Source organism: Salmo salar, chromosome ssa06, assembly GCF_905237065.1.
Source record: "Salmo salar chromosome ssa06, Ssal_v3.1, whole genome shotgun sequence".
Classification (NCBI taxonomy): Eukaryota; Metazoa; Chordata; class Actinopteri; order Salmoniformes; family Salmonidae; genus Salmo; species Salmo salar.
This window is the reverse complement of record NC_059447.1, coordinates 19,949,475-19,973,481: the sequence shown is the minus strand read 5'-3', so window position 1 is coordinate 19,973,481 and position 24,007 is coordinate 19,949,475. Positions and strand designations below refer to the sequence as shown.

Genomic DNA, 24,007 nt, shown 5'->3' with positions numbered 1-24,007 from the left:
GGTGGCGTTAATATGGTTTCACATGAAATTTACGCTCAAATGGTACATTTTTTTGTAAGTGTGGTGGTGATGACATGAAAATATATTGGGAACGACATCCATACAAGCATTACAGTCCGATTCCGCCCCCAACATAGTGTGAAATACACATTAGAACAATAGCCTAAATCTAGACTTATTCTGATAGGCGGTAATGAGGAGATTCCGGTAACGTGTGTGTGGAGTTATGGTTTTGGGCAAACTCAGTCTCAGTGCTTACATACTTCAGGTGCACAGCAACTGTAACTGAAATCACTGTTTATAATTAATGTCATTATTATTCCGAACTTAATTGAACTTGAGGAGGTTCTGGACATCTATTATATCTGATAATTGTAAGTCACTCTGGATAAGATTCTCTGCTAAATTACTAAAATATAAAATGTCAAATGTAAATCTGATCTGGTTTATGGAACATGATCTTTGTATGGTCACTTAACATCTATCCTGTGAACTGTCTTTTGAATGAGGAGATTAAAACAGAGATGCTTGTTCTAGGTCCCAAGAAACAAAGAGATCTTCTGTTGAATCTGACAATTAATCTGGATGGTTGTACAGTCGTCTCAAATAAAACTGTGAAGGACCTCGGCGTTACTCTGGACCCGGATCTCTCTTTTGAAGAACATATCAAGACTGTTTCAAGGACAGCTTTTTTCCATCTACGTAATATTGCAAAAATCAGAAACTTTCTGTCCAGAAATGACGCAGAAAAATTAATCCATGCCTTTGTTACTTCTAGGTTGGACTACTGCAATGCTCTACTTTCCGGCTACCCGGATAAAGCACTAAATAAACTTCAGTTAGTGCTAAATACGGCTGCTAGAATCCTGACTAGAACCCAAAAATTTGATCATATTACTCCAGTGCTAGCCTCCCTACACTGGCTTCCTGTTAAGGCAAGGGCTGATTTCAAGGTTTTACTGCTAACCTACAAAGCATTACATGGGCTTGCTCCTACCTATCTTTCCGATTTGGTCCTGCCGTACATACCTCAGGACTATCTGGCTTGATGACTCTTTGCTGTCCCCAGTTCACCTGGCCGTGCTGCTGCTCCAGTTCCAACTGTTCTGCCTGCAGCTATGGAACCCTGACCTGTTCACCGGACGTGCTACCTGTCCCAGACCTGTTGTCCCAGACCTGCTGGAAACCTGACCTATTCACCGGACGTGCCAGACCTGCTGTTTTCAACTCTCTAGAGACAGCAGGAGCAGTAGAGATACTCTCAAAGATCAGCTATGAAAAAGCCAACTGACACTTACTCTTGTGTTACTGACTTGTTGCACCCTCGACAACTACTATGATTATTATTATTTGACAATGCTGGTCATTTATGAACATTTGAACATCTAGGCCATGTGCTGTTATAATCTCTACCCGGCACAGCCAGAAGAGGACTGGCCACCCCTCATATCCTGGTTCCTCTCTAGGTTTCTTCCTAGGTTTTGGCCTTTCTAGGGAGTTTTTCCTAGCCACCATGCTTCTACACCTGCATTGCTTGCTGTTTGGGGTTTTAGGCTGGGTTTCTGTACAGCACTTTGAGATATCAGCTGATGTAAGAAGGGCTATATAAATACATTTGATTTGATTTGATCCCAGGTCTAGTCAGCCAGATCAGTTCAGGGCAGGTGTATCATATTGAACTGTCTTTTGAATGAGGAGTTTATCCCAGGTCTAGTCAGTCAGATCAGTTCAGGGCAGGTGTATCATGTTAAACAAGGAGATTATACCAGGTCTAGTCAGTCAGATCAGTTCAGGGCAGGTATATCATGTTGAATGAGGAGATTATACCAGGTGTAGTCAGACAGATCAGTTCAGGGCAGGTGTATCATGTTAACCTCTATGGGCTAGGTGGGACGCTTGCTTAGAAATTCTAGGAACAATTAGGAGGCCCGCGTCTTGTGACCGTAGCGTACGTGTAGGTATGTACGGCAGGACCAAATCGGAAAGATAGGTAGGAGCAAGCCCATGTAATGCTTTGTAGGTTAGCAGTAAAACCTTGAAATCAGCCCTTGCCTTAACAGGAAGCCAGTGTAGGGAGGCTAGCACTGGAGTAATATGATCAAATTTTTGGGTTCTAGTCAGGATTCTAGCAGCCGTATTTAGCACTAACTGAAGTTTATTTAGTGCTTTATCCGGGTAGCCGGAAAGTAGAGCATTGCAGTAGTCCAACCTAGAAGTAACAAAGGCATGGATTAATTTTTCTGCGTCATTTTTGGACAGAAAGTTTCTGATTTTTGCAATATTACGTAGATGGAAAAAAGCTGTCCTTGAAACAGTCTTGATATGTTCTTCAAAAGAGAGATCCGGGTCCAGAGTAACGCCGAGGTCCTTCACAGTTTTATTTGAGACGACTGTACAACCATCCAGATTAATTGTCAGATTCAACAGAAGATCTCTTTGTTTCTTGGGACCTAGAACAAGCATCTCTGTTTTAATCTCCTCATTCAAAAGACAGTTCACAGGATAGATGTTAAGTGACCATACAAAGATCATGTTCCATAAACCAGATCAGATTTACATTTGACATTTTATATTTTAGTAATTTAGCAGAGAATCTTATCCAGAGTGACTTACAATTATCAGATATAATAGATGTCCAGAACCTCCTCAAGTTCAATTAAGTTCGGAATAATAATGACATTAATTATAAACAGTGATTTCAGTTACAGTTGCTGTGCACCTGAAGTATGTAAGCACTGAGACTGAGTTTGCCCAAAACCATAACTCCACACACACATTACCGGAATCTCCTCATTACCGCCTATCAGAATAAGTCTAGATTTAGGCTATTGTTTTAATGTGTATTTCACACTATGTTGGGGGCGGAATCGGAATGTAATGCTTGTATGGATGTCGTTCCCAATATATTTTCATGTCATCACCACCACACTTACAAAAAAATGTACCATTTGAGCGTAAATTTCATGTGAAACCATATTAACGCCACCTTTTAACATGTGATTTTCAGTTTTCAGTGGAATTGCATTTTCAAGTGACAAACGTTTACGTGAAAATCACATTTGCCATTTCACATGTAAAACAAAATTTCACTTTCACATGCGGAATTGCACTTTCACGACACACGCACGCACGCACACACACACACACACACACACACACACACACCGTGATGCCTTGCTTTTCTCTTTGTTCAGTTGAAGGGCTTAGAGAACTCTTTCCCTCTGGTTCATGGTGCTGAACTTTTCTAAGCTTTTAAAGTATTTAAAGATATATATTTCTAATATAGTTTTCAGTTGATGGGCTTGGAGGAATCTCTCCCTCTGGTTCATGGTGCTGACCATTTATCAATCTAAATGGTCTCTGCAGATCAATGTGTTTTGTGTGTGGTTCGTGCAATTGAATATATCTGGTTGACAGTTGAATGTACTGCTGTCTTCTTATGTATTTTGCACTATGACAGAGACAGAGACATGCTCTACGACAGAGACGTGCTCTACGACAGAGTCGTGCTCCATGCCAGAGACGTGCTCCATGACAGGGACGTGCTCCATGACAGAGACGTGCTCCATGCCAGGGACGTGCTTCATGACAGGGACGTGCTCCATGACAGGGACGTGGTCCATGACAGGGACGTGGTCCATGACAGGGACGTGCTCCATGACAGGGACGTGCTCCATGACAGGGACGTGCTCCATGACAGAGGCGTGCTCCATGCCAGAGACGTGCTCCATGCCATGGACGTGCTCCATGACAGAGACGTGGTCCATGACAGGGACGTGCTCTATGACAGAGGTGTGCTCCATGCCAGAGACGTGCTCCATGACAGAGACGTGCTCCATGACAGGGACGTGGTCCATGACAGGGACGTGCTCTATGACAGAGGCGTGCTCTATGACAAAGACATGCTCTATGACACTCCATGTTTGAGATGCAGCTGATACACAAGACTATTGTAGAGTCTTAAAACACCCCATTCATTATGTACAGCGATGTAGCAGCCTTTCAAGAGAATGAGCTAGACCTAGATTATCTATTGGTCGATGTGAGAAAACATGAAATGGAAACCAAAGTAACCTATCAGCTTGAGGTACACTGTGTGGACAGCCTTTTCTGAACCAGCTCAGCCAACACTAACCACAAGGTCAACCATGTGAAAACCATGACTTGAATTCATGCTCATATAAACCTGCTTTTAAAATCAGTAGGTTACAGCAACATTATACATATGGCCTCCTGCAGGTTGATTTTGTAGTTGTGTGGTATTTCTGCTTTCTCTTTGAAATGTGTGTTATTAGATACAAAAAGTGCTTTGTTTTGTACATTTGTAACATGGTTGACAAAGCCCTTGGCACTATTTTCCATGCTTGTTGTGTAACATTCTCATTGGCTGATGATGTTCATCAATATCAGGTGTGATGAGACCTGAGTGTGGCCGCCCAGAGGAAGGAGCAGATGAGAGGAAATAGAGCTGTTGGTTTTGATTTGACATTAAGTTTGACCCAGTTTTAGAAGAATCATTTATAGTTTGATGCCCAGTTTTCCCCTGACTTTCTCCTGCCACTTTCTAGTTGTAAGTATTTACTGTCCTGTTGATGATGAACGTTGGGTGATGTTTGTCAATCTGGTTCACTAATCTACATGTTGAGTGGGGCTTGTCTTTTTCTAACTCTAAAGAACAGAGAAAATAGATACTGTACCGTTACCTGCTGATGGTTTGCTTATTTCCACATTTGTCAGCTCAACCTGGATTGTTAGAACCTGTGCATAATGTGTTAGGCAGAACTCCTTATGCTCCTGTTTAAACCTGGGGTGGTGTAGTATTACACATTCATAATATACATTTAGCATGCTGTATTTCTTGTAATGAGACCCATGATAATTGGAATTTGAAAATGAATTCTAATCATGTTGAACGTTGGTATTGATCATATAGAAGCTATTTTGTTTAGTATAATCATTAACCCTCCTCACCCTAAACACTACACCATATTGTTTCATGTGAAGGGAATCGCCACACCATAACTATTTATAGTCATTATTTATTGAGAAATAAACCCATAACAGGACATGATTTTCAAACATCCTATTTCCCCCACAATGGACATAACAATAATCAACAAGTTACAAAATGACTAAACATAACTATTAGGTTATAACAACATCACATTGACATATTTTGGTTAAATGGTCAATTGGAAAGAAACACATCCAGCTATTATTTCTGCATAAAAGGATATATAAAAGGATTAATCAATAATTCAAGCATAAACAATACCTCATCAATCCTTTGAATGAATGAAAAATAAACCAACACATGATTAATAAACTGGTTCAACACATTTGTAGAAACTGAATGGTGTTAAATGTCAACATAAAAATGGTAATTTATATTCACCACCATTAACATAAGTGAATGAGAGTAATGAGGAAATGCACCACCCTATTACAAAGAAAAATGGAATTACGAAGACAAAAGACAAATGATTGTAAATACTAGGACACACTACTAGCCTGAAGAAATCTGGTGTGTTAGTGGTAACATTCCACTCCTTGGTGCATTTATCAAGAAGGGACGCCAGCGCCTGTTCTTCCTCAGGTGGCTGAAAAGACTTGCCACCAGTTTCTACAGATGTACCATTGAGCTGCATACTGACTGGCTGTATCACCGCCTGGTACGGAAGCTGCACCCCTCTCCACCACAAGGCTCTACAGAGGGTGGTGAAGCCTGCACAGTTCATCACTGGGGGCGAGCTCTGAAGCATTAAAACTGCTGAACAGCTTATCAATGACTGTCTACCTGCAATCACTGGCTGTCTACTCACAGCACTCCACACATTCCCACCCACACAGACTCACGCACTCCCACACTCATTAATTTACATGCACACACACTCACACAGTGTATCCTGTGCACGTGACGAATAAACTTTGATTTGATTTTGATTGATTCTTGTCATGCCAGACTGTTTGGTATGACAAGAAGTGTCAAGTAGTGGAATGTTAGCACAAACACAAGACTATAACAGCTTTAACTTTAAATCCTCATAGACTTCCTGCTGTCAGTCTTATCTCCCAACACTCCAATGCAGATTAGGAGCATAGTGACTGTAGTATTCTGACATCCTGCTCTGGAAGAGGGACCGCTTGCTGCCCTTTGTCCAGCAGAGGACCAACCCAGGCCATCCCATTCATCAGCGGGAAGCTGCTGCTGCCATTGGTAGAAGAATGGGATTAGAAATGTTACTGTAAATGTACATACTTCCCATCAAAATACATAACAATACACACTATGAGAATACACACTCTGAATACACACATATGAACACACGCTCTGTCCACAAAACTGCACTGGACTCTGCAACAATACCTTACAATATTATATCAGGAATTATCTGGGAACTGATCTTTAAATGTACTGTATGATGTCTGTAAGAGGGCAGTGATTGTTTATGCAACAAAATAATGGGAGGAATGCAATGCACACAATATCGATAACACGATGAAATGAGTTGAATATCTGATGGACAGACGAATAGTTCATGTCTGTACAAGCCGTAAGTGAGGGCCGTCTATTTGAAATATTATGGTTATTTTGAGAAACTTTGCAAGTTACAGGGGCCGTTCTAATGTCCCTCCATGTTTCAGGTACTCATAGTGGGAGAGCAATAATAATAAATTATATGATATTCATCAGACGCTTTTATCCGAAGGGACTATATATATTTCTGCATATATTTTTCCATATGGGTGGTCGTGGGAAGCGAACCCACTATTCTGGCATTCCAAACACTGTGTTCTACCAACTGAGCTACAGGGGACCAGAGGAGTTTGATATTACCCAGGTCCTGGACTAGACGAGGTTCATAGATTTGGAGAGCTTTGTAGAAGGCAGATTTCACTCTTGTTCCTCCTGCTTGTACAGCATCCAACAGTAGTCTCATTTGTTCCTGACTGGTCCAAGCCCTGAGGATTCTTGAGTACAATTCATCTGGGATCATATTCTCCACAAGCAGGTCATCTGCTACATGCAGCACCATCTTGACCCTCTGAATGAGATCAGCCATATGCTTATCCACAAACGCTTCACCCGAGAGCTGGTTCAGTTCAGCCTCGGCACCTGAGATTCATGTCAGAAAATGCATACACAACTAGGTCATATTATTAGAGCCATAATTAACTAAAACCCTCAAGAACAACTGTGTTCTACATAACAAGCCAGTAAATACAACAAAACATATTTAATGACCTGAATGTGTCTCTCTTATTAACAAGACTCATCACTTGATGATGTACATAACAATAACAATGATTGAGTCTTGTCTTACGCAAAATGAGGTGAGGGGTGTACAGTGTGTTGAATACAGTTTAAATAAGTAGGAGGTGAGGGGTGTACAGTGTGTTGAATACAGTTTAAATAAGTAGGAGGTGAGGGGTGTACAGTGTGTTGAATACAGTTTAAATAAGTAGGGGTGAGGGGTGTACAGTGTGTTGAATACAGTTTAAATGTGTAGGGGGTGAGGGGTGTACAGTGTGATGAATACAGTTTAAATAATTAGGGGGTGAGGGGTGTACAGTGTGTTGAATACAGTTTAAATAAGTAGGTGGTGAGGGGTGTACAGTGTGTTGAATACAGTTTAAATAAGTAGGGGGTGAAGGGTGTACAGTGTGTTGAATACAGTTTAAATGTGTAGGGGGTGAGGGGTGTACAGTGTGATGTATACAGTTTAAATAAGTAGGGGGTGAGGGGTGTACAGTGTGTTGAATACAGTTTAAATAAGTAGGGGTGAGGGGTGTACAGTGTGATGAATACAGTTTAAATAAGTAGGGGTGAGGGGTGTACAGTGTGATGAATACAGTTTAAATAAGTAGGGGGTGAGGGGTGTACAGTGTGTTGAATACAGTTTAAATGTGTAGGGGGTGAGGGGTGTACAGTGTGATGTATACAGTTTAAATAAGTAGGGGTGAGGGGTGTACAGTGTGTTGAATACAGTTTAAATGTGTAGGGGGTGAGGGGTGTACAGTGTGATGTATACAGTTTAAATAAGTAGGGGTGAGGGGTGTACAGTGTGTTGAATACAGTTTAAATGAGTAGGGGTGTACAGTGTTGAATACAGTTTTAATGAGTAGGGGGTGAGGGGTGTACAGTGTTGTATACAGTTTAAATGAGTAGGGGGTGAGGGGTGTACAGTGTTGTATACAGTTTAAATGAGTAGGGGGTGAGGGGTGTACAGTGTGATGAATACAGTTTAAATGAGTAGGGGCGAGGGGTGTACAGTGTGTTGAATACAGTTTAAATGAGTAGGGGTGTCCAGTGTTGAATACAGTTTTAATGAGTAGGGGGTGAGGGGTGTACAGTGTTGAATACAGTTTAAATGAGTAGGGGGTGAGGGGTGTACAGTGTGTTGAATACAGTTTAAATGAGTAGGGGGTGAGGGGTGTACAGTGTGATGTATACAGTTTAAATAAGTAGGGGTGAGGGGTGTACAGTGTGATGAATACAGTTTAAATAATTAGGGGGTGAGGGGTGTACAGTGTGTTCAATACAGTTTAAATGTGTAGGGGTGAGGGGTGTACAGTGTGTTGAATACAGTTTAAATGAGTAGGGGGCGAGGGGTGTACAGTGTGTTGAATACAGTTTAAATGAGTAGGGGTGAGGGGTGTACAGTGTGTTGAATACAGTTTAAATGAGTAGGGGGCGAGGGGTGTACAGTGTGTTGAATACAGTTTAAATGAGTAGGGGTTTACAGTGTTGAATACAGTTTAAATAAGTAGGGGGTGAGGGGTGTACAGTGTTGAATACAGTTTAAATGAGTAGGGGTGAGGGGTGTACAGTGTGTTGAATACAGTTTAAATGAGTAGGGGTGTACAGTGTTGAATACAGTTTAAATAAGTAGGGGTGAGGGGTGTACAGTGTGATGAATACAGTTTAAATAATTAGGGGGTGAGGGGTGTACAGTGTGTTCAATACAGTTTAAATGTGTAGGGGTGAGGGGTGTACAGTGTGTTGAATACAGTTTAAATGAGTAGGGGGCGAGGGGTGTACAGTGTGTTGAATACAGTTTAAATGAGTAGGGGTGAGGGGTGTACAGTGTGTTGAATACAGTTTAAATGAGTAGGGGGCGAGGGGTGTACAGTGTGTTGAATACAGTTTAAATGAGTAGGGGTTTACAGTGTTGAATACAGTTTAAATAAGTAGGGGGTGAGGGGTGTACAGTGTTGAATACAGTTTAAATGAGTAGGGGTGAGGGGTGTACAGTGTGTTGAATACAGTTTAAATGAGTAGGGGTGTACAGTGTTGAATACAGATTAAATAAGTAGGGGGTGAGGGGTGTACAGTGTTGAATACAGTTTAAATGAGTAGGGGTGAGGGCTGTACAGGTTCATAACAAACTGGCATTTGATCTAACCTGTTGGAATTAGACACTCCCACACTCTTTGGTCGTTACTTCCTCTGTCTAAAAGACTCAGTCTGATGTTCTCTGCACCCGACATGCAGTCCAAAAATACCTGAAATGTGGGGTGGAAGTTTGGTCTATAGTCATAGTCAAACTGCCCACTCTGAAACACAAAATCAAAAAGAATATTAGCCAAATATAGACAGCAACAGAGAGCTAGAATTACTGTAGCTGGCCTTATAGCACATAGAACGTTTTTTCCTGTGGGAACTTCATGGTGTCAGGTACATGCACATAAAAACCACACATCATACCCAACACCACAAACCAGCAGTAGCACATCACGAAAGGAATACTTACACTGAGTGTACAAAACATTAAGAAACCTTTCTAATATTGAGTCACAACCCCTCTCCCCACAGTTTTGTCAAGTTGGCTGGATGTACTTTGGGTGGTGGATCATTCTTGATACACACGATAAACATGAAAAACCCAGCAGTTTTGCAGTTCTTGACACAAGCCAACTACTGTAACATACCCCGTTCAAAGGCACTTAAATATTTTGTCTTGCCCATTCACCCTCTGAATGGCCCACATACACAATCCATATCTAAATTGTCTCAAGGCTCAAAAAATATTATTTAACCTGTCTCCTCCCCTTCATCTATACTGATGGAAGTGGATTTAACAAGTGGCATCAATAAAAGATCAAAGCTTTCATCTGGTCAGTCAATGTCATGAAAAGAGCAGGTGTCCTTAATGTTTTGAACACTCAGTGCATATAGGAATGTATGGTTGTTTGTGATGACCATGCTTACTTTTGGCTGTATGCTAGAATTTGCCACCAGCTCACAGCAGAGACCATATTTTCCTCTAGGAGTCAATGTGCAGTTGGAGCTGGATTGAATGAAAGTACTCCCCCTCTGTTGATGTTCCACCTTCAAAGAATAAAGGTGCATTACTTCAAGACAAACTGATCAAATACATTCACACTAACAGTTCTGAGAGAAATCAAGTAATGGTAATGAGCCATTTTACCACCATTTATCCAGCTAGAGCAATATCTACATTCAATTTCATTCTACAAAACAGCTCTTGCCGTGTGCAGAATGAATTTATTGATACTGTAAATATTACCTCACAAAGTGGCACATTCTTGGGCAACAACATAACATTCAGTATGCGCTTCTGGGGTCTGTTCCCTTGTGGTTGGAGGAACAGCAGCACCTGGCTTCGGACCGGGAGGATGGAGAACCAATTTCTGATGAGGCCAAAGAGGGAGAGGTGTGTGATGGTTACAATCACGTGTGTAGCAGTCGTCTTGAGTGGCTGAACAATCTCCATGTTGCCATCAGTAACATGGGCCACGGACAAATTGTCATCTTTCTCTGCAGAATAAGAACAATGCTTTAATTGACTGTAAATAATGCTTTAATTTACTGTAAGTCTCATCCAAAGTACGTATTATTATTGAATGTATTATTCAGTGGTAATGTCATGTCATAGCCATTTTATTATTGAATTATTATAATTATTTTTATATTGCATATTAAAACAATCAATATACTGAAATGATGCATCACTTACCATCACACATACAGTGACGCATCACTTACCATCACACATACAGTGATGCATCACTTACCATCACACATACAGTGATGCATCACTTACCATCACACATACAGTGACGCATCACTTACCATCACACATACAGCGATGCATCACTTACCATCACACATACAGTGACGCATCACTTACCATCACACATACAGTGATGCATCACTTACCATCACACATACAGTGATGCATCACTTACCATCACACATACTGTGTGGGAGATGCAGTTGCCGGACAGACTGCTCAGGGCAGTCAATGCTGAATAGGGGTCCTGCTGGTATGCTGGAGCCCAGGAGGCTCCTGTCCCATTGAGTCATCATGTAAACCACATCTCCCTTCCCTTCCATCAGAAACACCAGTCCAGTGGAACTGCACTGGAAAATACCTGCCTTGGGGCATTGAAGCCTGCAAGGCAGATGAAAGGCAAAGTTGACAGTTGTAAAATATGTTTTTTTAATCAAAAGAGTCAACCACTCTTGACTTAATGTCTTTGTAGATTCTGTGTGGAACTGATTGGTACAGAGGAGGTTGGTGGGAGGCGCTATAGGACGGGCTCATTATAACGGCAGGAATGGAATAAATGGAACAGAGTCAAACGTGTGGTTTCCATATGTTTGATGTGTTTGATACCGTTCCATTTATTCATTCCAGCCATTACAAAGAGCCCGTCCTCCTATAGCTTCTCCCACCAACCTCCTCTGGATTAGTGGTAAACATGACCATAGGAAAAGGCCAAGATAAAGTAGTGGAAGTTTCAGTGATCAATAGTTACCTATACGTAGGCTTGCGGTTATGTGTTGTAAGATCTTTGACAATCTCAGGAGTTAACATTGTTACACCTGTTGGCACCTGTAACAGAAAAAGGAAGACCAGGCAACTCTAGTACATGGGATCAAATACTCTGACTGAATTGCTATGGTTGAGATGTGGTTAATCAACTCCCCACAAACATACCTGCACACGCTTCCTACCATTCCCAGACTGTGATTCAAATGTGGTAGTTTTTGTGTGTAAATCCAATCTTGGAGTGAATTGTACTGTACTAGAGCAACCCATCAGTTTCTCATAGTACATCTTCATCTTGTTATACTCCACAGTGACATCATCTGCATAAGAGAAAGGATTCAGGACAAGCATCAGCTTTTAAAAGGGAAGTTCAGGATTTTATAACTTCATGTTAGATATTGGCCAAATCCCCTGAAATTAACTCTGTATTTGGTTTGATGTTACTTTGAGGTGATTTGACCATTTCATTTTAAGAAAAAACACTTGCTCAAATGTCCCCATCACTTATATTGTTTGTTAGCTTGTGGTGGCTAAAGTTAGCTGAAGTTTGTAGTGACTGTTCATAGAAAACCAAACATGGATTACAGTTTCTCCTGGCTCATAGACTACTTTTAGGGTGAGGAACCGTCTAACATCAAGTTGTAAAATCCTGAACTTCTCTTTTAAGTAAAAAGCTATCTAGCTGTCATCCAATATTGTGGTTTCTTTAGTCATTTTAGGCTGCCATAGACAAAAATGCTGCAATGTTTTTGTATTGTCTTACTTTTTTGTAACCCAACATATAAAGGGTTATTACTCAATTGTTTACAAACAACAAGATTGTAAGTAATGTGAGTAATGTATAACTTGAAAACATTTACTTATGACAAAAGCTAAATGCAGCTCAAGATAAAGTGGACATGGTTACCAGCCTTGTTCTGACGAGTACTTGACTTGATTTCAACTATATTGGAATAGGTAAAGCATTTGGTCTGTTTAATTTACCTGGGAGAAACGAGCTGTTGGGGGTCTTGAGTGAGAGATCCATGGATTCTTGTAGTTTACACTTCAGCTGCATCACGATGTGATCCTAATGTAGGACAGAAATAATTATTTAGTCCACTCTCACATTAACTGATAATTGTACTTTACCACAACCAGGTCTAAATGCTGTGCACCAGGTGTTTATAAATTAGGTTCTTCTTGAGTGTATTTTGGTTTGTTTTCAAGCCGCAAATATCTAAATTCAGCAAGTGCGATCATAATTGCTATGGTGACCTGTGGAAACATGCAGATCCCAAGAGGAGTACTAAACTTAACCCATCTGAAAATGCACCCATAACCTGCCGTGTGAAAGCAGAATGACCATAGCAACAGCAATTGAGTACATAGTATATTATCTATGTTTACTTTTAGCAAACATCCATCCATCTGCTCTGTAACGTGAAGGGTTGTTACATATACAGACATTACACAACTGAACTTCATTTGAATGCTAACATACATGCCAAATGCTGCTATTCAAGGCAATATGGGCTGGAAACCTATATGGCATCACCATATGCATTTTTTTTTTTTAAATGGCCAAGATTTTGCAGTATGGCAAATGAACATCTATGTAAACGTTTATTTTTATGGGCTTGCAATGTTCCTACTGAAAAGAAAACATTTATATACCATGTCAAATCCTTTTTTAACTTCATCCATAGGACTCCGCTGATACAGACTGTATTCTATAAATTACCATAATGCTTTTGAATCAGCAATTTTAGAGAGCATTGAACTAAAATGGTACCAACTGATAACCAAACTGAAAGTAACAAATGGCACACCTATTGCCTTTTTAAATGCACTTTTGGGACAGAACCCTATGTACATACTGTTTTATCCAAGCAATATCGAAGCTCTTTTGCAAAATTTAGATGCGGAGTGGCCCCTAACTCTATTTTTATATACATTACCAGTCAAAAGTTCGGACACACCTACTCATTCAAGGGTTTTTCTTAATTTTTTCTATGTTATACATAGTAGAATAATAGTGAAGACATCAAAACTATGAAATAACACATATGGAATCATGTAGTAAACCCGTTTTTTTTAAACAAATCAAAATATACTCTATATTTGAGATTCTTCAAAATAGTCACCCTTTGCCTTGATGACAGCTTTGCACACTCTTGCCATTCTCTCAACCAGCTTCATGAGGTAGTCACCTGGAATGCATTTCAATTAACAGGTGTGCCTTAATAAAAGTTAATTTGTGGAAGTTCTTTCCTTCTTAATGCGTTTGAACCAATCAGTTGTGTTGTGACAAAGTAGGGGTGGAATATAGAAGAAAGTCCTATTTGGTAAAAGACCAAGTCCAAATTATGGCAAGAACAGCTCAAATATGTAGTCATCAAAAAAGTGTCAAACAAATCAAAATATATTTTATATTTGAGATTCTTCAAATAGCCACCCTTTGCCTTGATGACAGTGTTGCACACTCTTGGCATTCTCTCAACCAGCTTCACCTGGAATGCTTTTAGAATAGTCTTGAAGGAGTTCCACAATATGCTCAGTACTTGTTGGCTGCTTTTCCTTCAACATGCGGTTCGACTCATCCCAAACCATCTCAAATTGGATTGTGGAGGCCAGGTCATCTGATGCAGCACTCCATCACTTTCCTTCTTGGTAAAATTGCCCTTACACAGCCTGGAGATGTGTTGGGTCATTGTCCTGTTGAAAAACAAATTATAGTCCCACTAAGCCCAAACTAGATGGGATGGCGTATCACTGCAAAATGCTGTGGTAGACATGCTGGTTAAGTGTGCCTTGAATTCTAAATAAATAACAGACAGTGTCACCAGCAAAGCACCCCCACACCATAACACCTCCTCCTCCATGCTTTACGTTGGGAAATACACATGCGAAGATCATCCGTTCACCGACACCGCGTCTCACAAAGACACGGCGGTTGGATCCAAAAATCTCCAATTTCCACCTGTCTAATGTCGATTGCTCGTGTTTCTTGTCCCAAGCAAGTCTCTTCTTATTATTGGTGTCCTTTAGTAGTGGTTTCTTGGCAGCAATTCAACCATGAAGGCCTGATCCACACAGTCTCCTCTGAACAGTTGATGTTGAGATTTGTCTGTTACTTGAACTCTGTGAAACATTTATTTTGGCTGCAATCTGAGGTGTAGTTAACTCTAATGAACATATCCTCTGCAGCAGAGGTAACTCTGGGTCTTCCATTCCTGTGGCGGTCCTCATCAGAGCCAGTCTGAAGATACACTTGCACTTGAATGACCTTCATGTCTTAAAGGAATGATGGACTGTCTTTTCGCTTTGTTTATTTGAGTTGTTCTTGCCATAATATGGACTTGGTCTTTTACCAAATAGGGCTATCTTCCGTATACCCTCCTACATTGTCATAACACAACTGATTGGCTCATTAAGACGGAAAGAATGCATTAAGAAGGAAAGCAATTCCACAAATTAACTTTTAAGAAGACACACCTGTTAATGGAAATGTATTCCAGGTGACTACCTCATGAAGCTGTTTGAGAGAATGCAAAGAGTGTGCAAAGCTGTCATCAAGGCAAACGGTGGCTATTTGAAGAATCTCAAATATAAAATATATTTTGATTTGTTTGACACTTTTTTGATTGCTACATGATTCCATATGTGTTATTTCATAGTTGATGTCCTTACTGTTATTCTACAATGTAGAAAATAGTTTAAAAAAAGTAAAACCCTTGAATGAGTAGGTGTTCTAAAACTTTTGACTTGTAGTGTATATTTTTTGGTACTTTTTACCCCTTTTTCTATTTTGTGATATCGAATTGGTAGTTACAGTCTTGGCCTATTGCTGCAACTCCTGTACGGACTCAGGAGAGGCGAAGGTTGAGAGCCATGCGTCCTCCGAAACATGACCTCCAAGCCGCACTGCTTCTTGACACACTGCCCGCTTAACCCGGAAGCCAGCTGCACCAATGTGTCGGAGGAAACACCGTACAACTGGCGACCGAAGTCAGCGTGCATGCGCCCGGCCGCCACAAGGAGTCGCTAGAGCTGATGGGACAAGGACATCCCAGCCGACCAAACCCTCCCCTATCCTGGACGACGCTGGGCCAATTGTACGCCGCCGCATGGTTCTCCCGGTCAAGGCCGGCTGCAACACAGCCCGTGATCAAACCCGGATCTGTAGTGATGCTTCTAGCATTGCGATGCAGTGCCTTAGACCGCTGTGCCACTCGGGAGGCCGACCCCCCTCACTCTATTGAGACTGGTCGATACAAAACACTCCCATAGATAAACGTGTATGTACTTTTCGCAACAATGGTTACATTGAAACATAACGTCATGCCTTGCTTTACTGTGGGTTATTCAACGAAATTAGGGATGATCATTCACATTGATGAATGTGTATAGATGATGTACATTTTGAGGATGTCCAATCATGTCCAATCAATTGAATTTACCACATTTTTCTAACTATACTGTATAATGTGTCCAGGGCTTGTATCAGCTAACTTACTGCATTTCAAAGTATTTTACCGTGGTGCAGAGAGAAAAATGTGGAGTTTTATAAAGCTATTTTACACTATGTCATGAGGCTAAGAGAAAATGTTGCAGTTTTAAAGCTAATTTCCTGCAATTCTACACTTTTTGACATGGGACAGAGGAAAGAATGTGATGTTTTATAGCTTAGCTCACGCTCTTGTCCACATTTTGCAATGAGGATTATATACATTTTTTTACACTTTTAAAAATCCTTTCCTGCTCTTCTACACATTTTGCCATGAGGCTGAGAGAAAATGTTGCAGTTTTATAGCATATTGCCTGATATTCTACACATTTTGCTATCATATGCTATCCGGCCCTGAATGTGTCAAACCTTCAGGTTTATTAAACCACTCAGCATATCTTCCTTGGCCTTCTGGAAAATGTTGTTATTCTTCATGTGATGACGTAGCTCATCTTTCATCCTTTTCAGAGAATCTTTTCCTGTATGCTCTAATGCCCCTAAAACACAGTCATCATATTGTTTCCATAACCATTGTACGACTTCATATGCTATTAACACTGCACATTCTACATACAGAGCATTCAGAAAGTATTCAGACCCCTTGACTTTTTCCACATTTTGTTACGTTACAGCCTTATTATAAAATGGATGAAAATGTTTTCGATCCCTCATCAATCTACACACAATACCCTCTAATGACAAAGCAAAAACAGGCTTTTAGAAATTTTGCAAAAAACTTAAATATCACATTTACATAAGTATTCAGACCCTTTACTCAGTACTTTGTTGAAGCACCTTGGCAGCGAATACAGCCTTGAGTCTTCTTGGGTATGACGCTACAAGCTTGGCACACCTGTATTTGAGGAGTTTCTTCCATTATTCTCTGCAGATCCTCTCTGTCAGGTTGGATGGGGAGCGTAGCTGCACAGCTATTTTCAGGTCTCTCCAGAGATGTTCGATCGGGTTCAAATCCGGGCTCTGGCTGGGCCACTCAAGGACATTCAGAGACTTATCCCGAAGCCAATCCTTCGTTGTCTTGGCTGTGTGCTTAGTGTCGTTGTCCTGTTGGAAGGTGAACCTTCGCCCCCAGTCTGAGGTCCTAAGCGCACTGGAGAAGGTTTTCATCAAGGATCTCTCTGTACTTTGCTCTGTTCATCTTTCCCTCGATCCTGATTAGTCTCCCAGTCCCTGCTGCTGAAAAACATCCCCACAGCATGATGCTGCCACCACCATGCTTCACCGTAGGAATGGTGCCTGGTTCCCTCCAGATGTGAAGCTTGGCATTCAGGCCAAAGAGTTCAATCTTGGTTTCATCAGACCAGAGAATCTTGTTTCTTATGGTCTGAGAGTCCTTTAGGTGCCTTTTGGCGAACTCGAAGCTGGCTGTCATGTGCCTTGAAGAGTGGCTTCCGTCTGGCCACTCTACCATCAAGGCCAGATTGGTGGAGTGCTGCAGAGATGGTTGTCCTTCTGGGAGTTTCTCCCATCTCCACAGATGAACTCTGGAGCTCTTATAGAGTGACCATCGGGTTCCCAATTGCTCATTTTGGCCGGGTGGCCAGCTCTAGAAAGCGTGTTGGTGGTTCTAAACTTCTTCCATTGAAGAATGATGGAGGCCACTGTGTTCTTGGGGACCATCAATGCTGCAGAAATTTTTTTGGTACCTTTCCCCAGATCTACAGTGGGGCAAAAAAGTATTTAGTCAGCCACTAATTGTGCAAGTTCTCCCACTTAAAAAGATGAGAGAGGCCTGTAATTTTCATCATAGGTACACGTCAACTATGACAGACAAAATGAGAAGAAAAATTCCAGAAAATCACATTGTAGGATTTTTAATGAATGTATTTGCAAATTATGGTGGAAAATAAGTATTTGGTAAATAACAAAAGTTTATCTCAATATTTTGTTATATACCCTTTGTTGGCAATGACACAGGTCAAACGTTTTCTGTAAGTCTTCACAAGGTTTTCCCACACTGTTGCTGGTATTTTGGCCCATTCCTCCATGCAGATCTCCTCTAGAGCAGTGATGTTTTGGGGCTGTCGCTGGGCAACACGGACTTTCAACTCCCTCCAAAGATTTTCTATGGGGTTGAGATCTGGAGACTGGCTAGGCCACTCCAGGACCTTGAAATGCTTCTTACGAAGCCACTCCTTCGTTGCCCGGGCGGTGTGTTTGGGATCATTGTCATGCTGAAAGACCCAGCCACGTTTCATCTTCAATGCCCTTGCTGATGGAAGGAGGTTTTCACTCAAAATCTCACGATACATGGCCCCATTCATTCTTTCCTTTACACGGATCAGTCTTCCTGGTCCCTTTGCAGAAAAACAGCCCCAAAGCATGATGTTTCCACCCCCATGCTTCACAGTAGGTATGGTGTTCTTTGGATGCAACTCAGCATTCTTTGTCCTCCAAACACGACGAGTTGAGTTCTTACCAAAAAGTTATATTTTGGTTTCATCTGACCATATGACATTCTCCCAAATCCTCTTCTGGATCATACAAATGCTCTCTAGCAAACTTCAGACGGGCCTGGACATGTACTGGCTTAAGCAGGGGGACACGTCTGGCACTGCAGGATTTGAGTCCCTGGCGGCGTAGTGTGTTACTGATGGTAGGCTTTGTTACTTTGGTCCCAGCTCTCTGCAGGTCATTCACTAGGTCCCCCCGTGTGGTTCTGGGATTTTTGCTCACCGTTCTTGTGATCATTTTGACCCCACGGGGTGAGATCTTGCGTGGAGCCCCAGATCGAGGGAGATTATCAGTGGTCTTGTATGTCTTCCATTTCCTAATAATTGCTCCCACAGTTGATTTCTTCAAACCAAGCTGCTTACGTATTGCAGATTCAGTCTTCCCAGCCTGGTGCAGTTCTACAATGTTGTTTCTGGTGTCCTTTGACAGCTCTTTGGTCTTGGCCATAGTGGAGTTTGGAGTGTGACTATTTGAGGTTGTGGACAGGTGTCTTTTATACTGATAACAAGTTCAAACAGGTGCCATTAATTCAGGTAACGAGTGGAGGACAGAGGAGCCTCTTAAAGAAGAAGTTACAGGTCTGTGAGAGCCAGAAATCTTTCTTGTTTGTAGGTGACCAAATACTTATTTTCCACCATAATTTGCAAATAAATTAATAAAAAATCCTACAATGTGATTTTCTGGATTTTTTTTCTTCATTTTGTCTGTCATAGTTGACGTGTACCTATGATGAAAATTACAGGCCTCTCATCTTTTTAATTGGGAGAACTTGCACAATTGGTGGCTGACTAAATACTTTTTTGCCCCACTGTATGTCTCGACACAATCCTGTCTTAAAGCTCTATGGACAATTCCTTCAACCTCATGGCTTGTTTTTTTCTCTGATATGCAATGTTAACTGTAGGACTTCATATAGACAGGTGTGTGCCTTTCCAAATCATGTCCAATCAATTGAATTTACCACAGGTGGACTCCAATCAAGTTGTAGAAACTTATCCTTGGACGATCAATGGAAACAGGATGCACCTGAGCTCAATTTCGGGTCTGAATTCTGATTTACATTTTTAATACATTTGCAAAAACGTCTATAAATCCGTTTTTGCTTTATAATTATGGGGTATCGTGTGTAAATTGATGAGGGACTTAAAACATTTTTTAATCCATTTTAGAATAATGCTGTAATGTAACAAAATGTGGGAAGGGGTCTGAATACTTTCAGAATGCACTGTGTGTTTGAAAAATTCACAAATATCATTATTTTCATGACTAGGTCACAACAATTTATCTCAGATAATACAAATTAATTTCAAGACTTACTTATATAGCATCGATGCATGGAGTCCTTGATTGACTCGGTTAGAGTGGAGTAGATTTTTTTCTTCTTCTCGCGGAGGTCACAGATTAGTTTTGTCTTGAATTCAGTTTCCTTTCAGATAGAAAAACATGATCAAGAAGACCAATTATTTAAGTTGAAGAGATAGTTCACCCAAATTACAAAATTACATTTAAGTGGTTTCCTTACCATGTAAGCAGTATTTATTTGTTTGCATTCATTTTCATTTTTCAATTACCTTTATATATTCAGGGAAAACACATTGAAAACACTTTCTCTTTCACAAGTGTGCCCTGTTTAAATAGCTAAAAAGGCTTTGTGCACAAAACACAATATAAACATGTAAGCACTCCAACAGGCAAATACATTTTGCAACAAGCACACAACAGACATCAGAAACAAGTATATTTCTCCTTAAGCATTTCCTCAAACAATGCTTCCAATTAATTTAAAAAGGCACAAGGGGTTCAAGCCTGAGCACATTTTGCAGCATATTCCACTAATGCGGAGCATGAAAATTGAAGTAGTTTTTTCCTAGTTCTGAAACTACTTTTGGTAAATCTAGTGCTATCCAATCTTGTGTTCTTGTGCTGTATTTTATTGTTTAACCTTAATGAGCAGATATGCTGGAAATACAATATTTTTGGTTACGGAAAATACATTTCACAGCGGCTTAAATGGTACAATGATTTTCTACACAATGACTGTTTGTTTTGTCACATAAACTGAAATTAGGAAACCTATTAGAAGTTTAGCAACCAGGAAATATAAAAATGAAAAGCTGAACTTTCTTGAGTCAATAAGTATTCAACCAACTTTTTATGGGAAGGCTAAATAAGTTTAGGAGTAAAAATGTGCTTAACATATGACATAATAAGTTGCATGGACTTATTATGTGTTCAATAATAGTGGTTCATAAAGGTTTTTGAATTGCTACTTCATCTCTGTACCCCACACATACGATTATCTGTAAGGTCCCTCAATAGAGTAGTGAATTTCAACCACCGATACAACCACAAAGACCAGGGAAGTTTTTAAATATCTCCTAAAGAAGGACACCGATTGGTAGATGTGTATAAAAAACAACAACAAAAAACAGACGCTGAATATCCCTTTGAGCATGGTGAAGCTTTGGATGGTGTATCAATACACCCAGTCACTACAAAATACATCCGTCCTTCCTAACTCAGTTGCCGGAGAGGAAGGAAACTGCACCGGATTTCACCATGAGGCCAATTGTGATTTTAAAAATTTACAGAGCTTAATAGTTGAGGATGAATCTGAGGATGGATCAACAACATTGTAGTTACTCTACAATACTAACAAAGTGACAGAGTGAAAAGGAAGCCTGCACAGAATACAAATAATCCAAAACATGCATCCTGTTTGCAACAAGGCACTTAAGTAATACTGCAAAAAATGTGGCAAAGAAATGAACTTCTTGTCCTGAATACAAAGTGTTATGTTTGGGGGAAATCCAACATAACACATCACTGAGTAGCACTCTTCATATTTTCAATCATGGTAGTAGCTGCATCATGTTATGGGTATGCTTGTCATCGGAAAAGACTAGGAAGTTATTTAAGAAAAAAAGAAGGGGTCATGATAGGGGCTGTACCAAATGTTTGATGTATTGTAATAATTGATTACACTTATGTTGTATTAATAGAAGGGGAGGGGTTATAAGACCCCTCCCTCCTTACATTTATTGGGTCCTAGACTACAGATTAACAATATATTTTAATTATAAAGATTTAATATTGTTCCACAGTTGTTTTCTAGTCTCTCTGCCTCTTATAAAGAAACGGTCTGAGAAAGGTGTGACTGTGAAGACAGAACTCTGGAGGGGAGTGTAAGAGATAAGAGAGTCAGACATTCCACTATAAATCAACTTGGACATTTACTGCTAAGCTTTTAGATAACACTAAAACTATTGTTTATATAGCTATGTAGGCATGGGTTTGGTTTCATGAGTAGAAGGTAATGACAAAGGCAGTGACATCACTAAGATATATGACTCTAGGCATGATAAAACAACTCGGACCCTTTTCGAATTTGCAGAACTTACTCAGAAACATGCGTGCTAAGTTCCTGGTGTCAACTTCTGTCTGCAATTGCATTAATAAAGGTTGTTGAATGATTTAATTAAAGATATTGTCAGAATGCTAATTTCACCAATGAGCCAATGATTGACAAGGAACAAGGAACGAACCCCAACAGGGGTGTATGTCAATGTTGCTTTTCCAGATATTAATAAAAAAACCTACCTCTGTCTTGAGGAATATCAGATGTAGTGACATTTCTGGGTGCTTCCGAAACAAGCTGTTTGTGTCAAGGGTGAATGTATCAATCTGCTCCCTGATTGGGCCATGTTTGCCCTCATTTCTGAAACACAATGTCCAAATCAGAAGTATGGTTACCAGATTTGGTTGAATTCCATGTTGATTGAATTCCAGCATTAATTTTTTTATTTTTTTATACTGATAATGATTAAATGACTTACGGGAAATATGTCTTAAACTCTTTATCAATTAGACTTCTCATACATGAGGCTAAACTCTCATTAAGGTTTATTTCCCTTCTTATTTCCTTTTTCCCTTTTGGTTTGTGAACGCCGCCTTTCTTGCATAAACTCTTCACTACTTGATGATATCCACTAGCTTTTTTCCCTCTCTGGGAATAAAAAAAGAAAATATGTTCAATGTTTTTAACAGCACACCATTCGAAATCTATCATGCATAAGTATCTATCAATAGCTGCTTTTCCACTATTGTGCAAGCCTATATCTGTGGGAGCCAATTCATGCTATCGCCAGATAAATGTGAAAATCGAGAGACTCAACACACGATCATTTCATGTTTATAGGAACGTACCACTCTCCCATGTCTCTCTCTCTCCCTGGGAGTTCATCGGTTAGGATAATGACATCTTGTACACGTCACTTTGGTTTATTGTGGGTTCTTGAGTGGCTCAGGAGTCCAAGTTTTGAAACGCAGACTCTGAGACATGAGGGACAGACAAGTCCTTCTGTTGGTGTTGTTGGCCCGGTTGTGCAGTTGTGCACACTCTTCTCTGGCTTCAGTTAGATGGTTGTTTCTTTCCCGCTCGAAGATGCCTGTTGCTGATTGTCTTTGCAACACTTTTTGGGCCAGCCTGTCTTTCAATGCCCCTGCTGCAGCTCGCCAAAGAGAATGCTTCTTGGGAGACAGTGTTGGGGTATCCTGATGTTGTGGCATCGGAGCTGTGCCTTTATGCTGTTTGCTCTCTGCATTACCTCCAGGTTAAAGACCCTGTCACGCCACCGAATACCCATAATAGATCTCAGAGATTGTGTATGGAATGTTTCCATCTGTTTGATGTGGTGACTGTTCAGGGTCCAAGTTTCACAGCCCTACAGCAGGGTTGTGATCACTACCATAGTATTGATTTTCAGTATTGTGGAAAGAGGGTTGGTGTGATGGTTGAGTACCATGTTCCTAGGTCTTCCCAATGACTGGCTTGAGCAGGATTCTGCTTGTTATTTCTTGGTCGAGTGAGCCATCCCCAGAGATGGTGCTCCCCAGGTATGTGAAGTGTTCGACATTCCGGAGCTCAGATGTATTGCGGTAGATCCGTTGAGGCACAATCGTCGGCAAAGATGGCCTTATGGCCAAGATGATCTTGTGTATTGGTCTTTGCTTGGAGCCTGCACAGGTTGAAGATTGAACCAGTGGAAGCAGGGTGGTAGCTCCAACCCCCTTCCTTTGCAAGTTATGGGCAAGTCTATGGGCCAAATGTCCCCTCCCCTTCCAAAAATCGAAAGATGTGAACACCTGCGAAATCATGATTAGCCCAAATGACCAGTGACAAAAAATCTGCTTACTGGAACAAAGTTCTTCTTCAGATGTCGTATCCCACACTCTGTTGACATAT

The 24,007-nt window shown here is 40.7% G+C and overlaps 1 protein-coding gene across 3 annotated transcripts in view; it reads right to left on the bottom strand.

Moving 5' to 3' along the window:
• Positions 1 to 5,023: 5,023 nt before the first annotated feature.
• LOC106606549 (nuclear GTPase SLIP-GC) overlaps positions 5,024 to 24,007 on the bottom strand; it is a 40,422-nt gene continuing 21,438 nt past the window's right edge. The window contains exons 17-29 of one of the 3 annotated variants that reach the window (XM_045719901.1): positions 22,599 to 22,768; positions 22,363 to 22,480; positions 20,080 to 20,188; positions 16,660 to 16,787; positions 12,786 to 12,870; positions 11,970 to 12,121; positions 11,788 to 11,864; positions 11,215 to 11,420; positions 10,533 to 10,783; positions 10,214 to 10,333; positions 9,408 to 9,558; positions 6,839 to 7,117; positions 5,024 to 6,208 (exon numbers count right to left, since the gene is read on the bottom strand). In XM_045719901.1, the coding sequence (XP_045575857.1) occupies positions 6,192 to 6,208; positions 6,839 to 7,117; positions 9,408 to 9,558; positions 10,214 to 10,333; positions 10,533 to 10,783; positions 11,215 to 11,420; positions 11,788 to 11,864; positions 11,970 to 12,121; positions 12,786 to 12,870; positions 16,660 to 16,787; positions 20,080 to 20,188; positions 22,363 to 22,480; positions 22,599 to 22,768 (1,863 nt within the window). In that variant the 3' untranslated portion in view covers positions 5,024 to 6,191. Of the gene's footprint in view, positions 6,209 to 6,838; positions 7,118 to 9,407; positions 9,559 to 10,213; positions 10,334 to 10,532; positions 10,784 to 11,214; positions 11,421 to 11,787; positions 11,865 to 11,969; positions 12,122 to 12,785; positions 12,871 to 16,659; positions 16,788 to 20,079; positions 20,189 to 22,362; positions 22,481 to 22,598; positions 22,769 to 24,007 lie in introns of those variants that run through there. The other 2 variants (XM_045719902.1, XR_006770169.1) reach the window with 2 other exon arrangements.